The sequence below is a fragment of the Alligator sinensis genome, unplaced genomic scaffold (genome assembly GCF_000455745.1).
Source record: "Alligator sinensis unplaced genomic scaffold, ASM45574v1 scaffold1277_2, whole genome shotgun sequence".
Lineage (NCBI taxonomy): Eukaryota > Metazoa > Chordata > Crocodylia > Alligatoridae > Alligator > Alligator sinensis.
Window position 1 is genome coordinate 306,907 of NW_005843023.1, and position 6,000 is coordinate 312,906.

The following is a 6,000-nucleotide window of genomic DNA, read 5'->3' on the forward strand; positions in this document are numbered from 1 at the left end:
CTCCTCAAGAGACACTCTGTTCCACTTCTCCTTTCTGTTCCCTAACCAATCTGCTGCTCTGTTTTCTGCTCCCTCCTTTACCTGCCACAGTGCTGTCTGTCCCTTCCCCAGTCTGCTGCATGCATAGGCGGTGAAAGGCCAGGGCTAATGGGGCCTAGCCCCGCAAAATGTGGGCCAGCGGTGGCACTCCTAAGCTCCAGCCCTGCCAGTGCCCCTCACTCCCAACCCATAGCCCCTACCCCTGCCCTACCCCAGCCCTACCCATGCCCCTCATAGAGCATGTGACCTCCGACAGCCAGTCACCTTGCCCACTGCTCCCAGCCCCAAGCATCCAAGCTGCTCATGCCTGGGAGAAGCGGAGGCAAAGCAAAAACCAGACATTTGCTCAGATTTTAAAAACCCACCTGGACACAAGGACAGGGGGCCAAAAAAGAGGACATGTCCATGAAAACTCGGACATATGGTAATCCTAGCACTGCTCCACACGTGGCCAGGCCAGGCTGAGTTCCTGGTTGCCTGCAGGCTCTGGCCACTCATCTGTGTCTGTGTGCACCCCTCCACTCCGCTGCAGCCTGGGTGCAGGCTCTGGTGCCTGCAGCAGGGAGGGAGGGATGCATGGGGATCCTGGCAAGTAAGAGTGAGTGAGTATGTGTGTGTGTGTGTTTGTGCATGTATACAGGCAGTAGCTGCATAGGCAGCAGGGCTGGGAAGACGGGGCTCTGGGTCAGAAGTGAGGGGCACCAACAGGGCTGAGGGGCAGGGGCTGCAGGTCTGGAGTGCAGGGCACAGGCAGCACTGGAGGAGGCAAGGCTGTGGGTCGGGAGTGAGGGGCACTGGCAGGGCTGGAGCTTAGGAGTGAGGGGCAGGGGCTTAGGAGTGCAGGGGTAGAGGCAGGGCATAGGCATATAACTGCCACCCCTGCAATCATATACCCCTCCCTGTCTCCCCTGCTGGCTCCCTGCCCCCTCCCCCACGGGTGTCCTCTTTTTTGATCCTGGAAATACGGTAACCCTAAACAGCAGGTAAGTGTGTAGGGGGGAAGTGGGGAGGGAGGGAAGGGATGGGGGCAGGGGCAGATCAAGCCCCCCATGGTGAAGAAGGGGATGGGGCAGAGGCAGGGGCTGGGGTGAATGGGACCCCAGGGTGGGGCGTGGGAGGGTTGGAGCCCAGGCAGCTCATCCAAGGGTGCAGGGGACTCATGCCACTGTGCACACCTCTGGGGCAGACATGAGGGGCACGTGCACCCCCCAGATCTGTGCACAGGGCAGAGGCAGGCTGCTGCTGTGGGTTGGAGCTCTGTGCCCCGCTGCCAGTACCCCAGCAGCTATGCGACTCCACATGCCCGCCACGTGCTGGGTGCACTGAGGCCCCTGCCTGCCCAGCAATGGGAGGCATGTGGCATTGAGCTGCTGCTGGGGCACCAGCAGCAGGGCAGAGCCCCAGCCCACAGCTGCAGCCCACCTCTGCCCCACACACAGATCCAGGGGACATGTGCCCCTCAACCTGCCCCAGGGGTGTGCACAGTAGGAGGAGACCCCGCACTCCTGGATGAGCTGCCCGGCCTCTGACCCTCCCACGACCCACCCCAGGGCCCCATTCAACCCAGCCCCTGCCCTTGCCCCTGCACCTGCCCCACTCCCTCACCATGGGGGCCTCAATCTGCCCCCATGCCCCTTCCCTCCCCCATGCCCATTCCCCCCTACACACTTACCTGCTGGGCAGTGTCTGTGTGTGTGTGTGTGTGTGTGTCTTTAAAGTTTAAGTTTTACTCAGCCCCCCCAATAAGATTTTCTCCCTCCACTTACAGCTTCATGTCACACACAGAGGCTGCCCATGCCAGAACTTGGCTTCCCCTGTCATAGACAAACAATACGCACAATGCCAGATGTATGAACCCAGTGGGTAATACTAATGAGAACAACTCAGCACCTTGCAAAATACTCCAGACTTCACTTTATCCATTGTGACTTCATTTGGGGACAGCAAATGAAATTATTTTGTTGCAACATCTCCCCTTGTAACTGCCCTCTAACCTACTTCCTAGCTTTCTTTCTTTCTTTTCCTGATGGAGACGTGGAAAGGCAGCCAACAGAAGTTTACAAAAGCATCTGTAAACACAAACGGAGGGTTTTAGCTAACAATGAAAGCAAAATATGAGAATTAAACATCACATTAATGTAAGGGAGTTACTCAAAAAATCCTCTAAGAATAGCCTGTAAAACCAAGCATATATAGTAGCCTTCACAAAAATCAATTCTCTTGATCTCTTAGGAGGGTTTTATTACTGGCCTTAAAAAGGAATTGGCACATGAAAGCTAAAATATTGGCACAATGTAGTCACAGGCCAGATTCAGTTATGATTTCTATCAGCCAGTCAGATTTTTCAATTAAGAGTAACATTAAATTGATCTCCATTATTGAAAATAGTTTTTAGCTCAGCAGCAATCCAGCCACCTGAGAGGCCATCACATAAACTTGACTTCTACAGCTATTACTTTGTGGGTAATGAAATCCTTGTTAAACACTTGACTGAAACATCCCACAGTGAGCAGGGAGAGAGATGAAAACAACTGAAGGTTCTCAATGGAGGGATCTGGATTCAGTTCCTGGCTCTGCTACAGGCTTCCAATGCAATGCTGAGGCCAGGACTATAGCTATAGGTTGTAGATGCTGTATATAAGATCATCTGTTGTCTTTATAACTGTAGGGTCTGAGACAGGGGTAGGCAATTATTTCAGGTGGAGGGCTGCTTAACGAGTTTTGCTGAGCTGTCAAGGGCCATATGGATAGCCCCGCCCCTTGACAGTTGCCCCGCCCCTGGTTATCATCTTTGGACTGGAAGTCCCATCCCTAACCCCTGACCTTTGCCACCAGAAGTCCCCCCACCCTTCACCCTGGAAATACTCCTTTTGGGAGGGGAGTTGCCATCTTAGAACCAGAAAAAAAACCAATTTCATACACTAAAAGTCAAACACCTACTATAACATATTTTAATTTTATTACAAAAAATATTTTTGTCATGATTTGTGTTCGCATACTGTATGTAAAGGTGATTACATAATAACTTAAAAATAAATTCTTAGTCTTGTATATTGTGGGGCTGTGCATGTGTGTGGTGGGGTGTGGATGTGTGTGTGTGTGTGTGTATATAGCAGGGTAGAAGGGTGTGGGGGGTTATGAGGAGATGTGGCTGTGTGTGTTGGGGCATAGGGTATGTTGGGGGGTTATGTATATATGGGGGGTTATGGGGGAAGGGTGTGGGTATGTGGTGTTTGTGGGATGTGAGGGTGGGGGGTGTGGGGACTCCCCTCTGCACTCTCCCCATGGCCCGGCAGCAGTGGGTGGAAGCACTCAGGGTGCTCATGCCAGGTGCAGGCGCTGATGCCCAGCGAGGCGCAGTCTAGCCAGCACTGCACATCACGGCAAGGGGTGCAGCCTCTGCTGGGCAGTCTCTATTGTCAGTGCTCCCCGCCATGCACACACAGCCACCGTACTCACACAGCATGGGAGGGAAGCCTCACATGTTGGAGCTGGCTGCCTTCCCTGCCGGGGCTGAGCATTACAGGAGGGAAGCCCCAGGTGCCTTCCCTTGGGTGGCAGGAAAAGCAGCCAGCTCCAGTGCATGGGGCTTGCCTCCCGTGCCATGTGAGTGTGGGGGCTGTTCATGCGTGGTGGGGAATACCAGCAATAGAGACTGCCTGGCAGAGGCTGCACCCCTTACTGCAACGTGCAGTGCTGGCCGGAGCTGTGCCCCGCTGGGCACCAGCACCAACGCCAGGCACAAGCACCCTTACATGCTGCCGCTGCTGTTGCCACTGCCACCATCTTCTGGGGGAAATGTGGGGTGGATCCCCACACCCCCCAGCCCTCCCTCACCCACACACTGCTCACCCAAGCTGCTGCCTCCCCCCTGGACATAGGTTCTATGCTGCTGCCATCCCCAGCCCCAGGTTCTGTGCTCCTGCCCAGCTGCAGCTCGGCCCCCACTCCTGCCACTTCCCTACCTGCTGTCTGAAGCAACCGGGAGGCAAGGGAAGCAGAGCAGATCCCCAGCCAAGCCGAGCCCAAGTGAGGGGCTGAGCTGCAGCAGGTGGCGCAGGACTCCCCTCCCCGCCCTGCCCCGGCCCTCGCGGCCCGTACCCGGGACACGGTGAGCAGCTGCTCGAAGTCCTTGCCCCCCACCAGGCGGAAGCCCCACGGCCCCGGGCCCTGCAGGGCAACGCAGTGTGTGCTCATGGCTGCGGCTGCAGCTGCGGCTGCGGGACAGGCTGGCACCCAGTAGCTCTGCCCAGAAGCTGCATGCTGGCTGGGCCCTTCCACCCATGAAGGCGAGAGTGAGGTGCAATAGCATATGTTTGGAGGTATATGTACACGTGGGCTCCCACCCTCATGGGCAGAGGGGCTGGGCAGGGTGCAATTCACTAGGGGGTGCCATGGGCTGGATGAAAGTGCCTGGCTGAGCTCTCTTTGTACCTCAGTTTCCCCACCTCCAAAAAGAAGACACTTCCTATCTGACAGGGAGTTGTACCTCAGGTCATCAATGTGTATGTGCAGCTCTCAGACTCTACAGTTATAAAGACAACAGATGATCCTATATACAGAGTCCTATAGCTGTCTCTATGCTGAACTTCCTTTGGGAACCCTCCTACTTTCACACAACCACCTGTGCAGCTCTCTTAGTGGCTGCATGAATGTAGGCCAGGCTTGACATTTTCCCACTGTACTGTGTAATGCTGCCAAAAGTCTTGAAATCTAGAATCACCTCTTTCCCCAACCATCTGCCACAGCATCAGTTTCTGGCTAGAAGGCTTAGACTTCAAATTTAGGTGAATTTTCCAAGCCCTGAAAGTTGCTAATTAAACCATCATCCTAGCCTCTGATTCAGCTACTCATTAAGATAAACAGAGGCTGATTATTCTTCCTTAAGAATTGTTTTTCTCTCCTTTCTGCAAGTCCAGTGAGGAAGCCCTGTAATATAGCATTTCCAAATCTGGTAAGTATTCACAGAGTGTGTGTGTGTGTGTGTGGGGGGGGGGGGGGGGGGTGGGTCCTTATGTCGATGCTATCTTAATTACAGTAGATTAACCATTTAAATTAGCACTACTTTAAAATAAATTGTTTCAAAAACAGGATAAAACAAAAGGTGCTTTTGCCTAGTGGCAGGTGTTCAACCAGGGCACTGAGCCACATTTTCAAGGTTTTACATCACACAATCCATGCCCACACCTCTGACCCTGTCTCTTTCAGCATTACGTCACCCTGGATGTACCTTTGGTCTCTTAAAACAACACAAAGGTTTTAAAACCTCCCCAAAACTACTGGCCAAGCATCTATCCTCACCAGCACAGTGCCCCAAAGCCCCACTTCTACTAAAATAAGGTATTTTACAATATTGGGCCGGGGTGGGGGGGCAGTATTGCAATTCAAGTCACTGAAACATAGGTGACTACATACATTTAATCAGTTCACATCCCTCCTGGGACTTACTCATCCTAGGGCATTATAACTTCACTTCTCTATTAAATCTCTTTCAGGTGATGAACTCTTCAGAGCTGCAAACCTTGTTCAGGATGGGAAGTGATCCAGTGCCAGGAACACGGAAGGCCAACACAGCAGATGCCATGTATAAGTGCGCTCCTTTACACACACACGGCCCACACTCACAGACACGCAGACCTTGTGTGAACACATGCAGACACACACGGCTAGCACACGCACACACACAGACTCACACGCACCCGGCTCGCACATGCACAAGGCTTTCGCACAGACGCAGACACGCACCCGGCGCCCCGAGCCGAGCCCGAGCGAGGGGCTGAGCTGCGGCAGGTGGCGCGGGACTCCCCTCCCCGCCCTGCCCGGCCCTCGCGGCCCCTACCCGGGACACGGTGAGCGGCTGCTCGAAGTCCTTGCCCCCCACCAGGCGGAAGCCCCACGGCCCCGGGCCCTGCAGGGCGACGCGGTGCGTGCTCATGGCTGCGGCTGCGGCTGCGGCTGCGG

The 6,000-nt window shown here is 54.4% G+C and overlaps 1 protein-coding gene across 5 annotated transcripts in view; it reads right to left on the bottom strand.

Annotated features, from left to right (window-relative positions):
• Nucleotides 1–5,994, bottom strand: part of PDLIM1 (PDZ and LIM domain 1) — a 74,346-nt gene extending 68,352 nt beyond the window's left edge. For 3 of the 5 annotated variants that reach the window (XM_025193189.1, XM_006036812.3, XM_025193186.1), the window contains exon 1: nucleotides 5,879–5,994. In XM_025193189.1, the coding sequence (XP_025048974.1) occupies nucleotides 5,879–5,974 (96 nt within the window). In that variant the 5' untranslated portion in view covers nucleotides 5,975–5,994. Of the gene's footprint in view, nucleotides 1–2,037; nucleotides 2,109–4,140; nucleotides 4,241–5,878 lie in introns of those variants that run through there. The other 2 variants (XM_025193190.1, XM_025193187.1) reach the window with 2 other exon arrangements.
• Nucleotides 5,995–6,000: the final 6 nt, after the last annotated feature.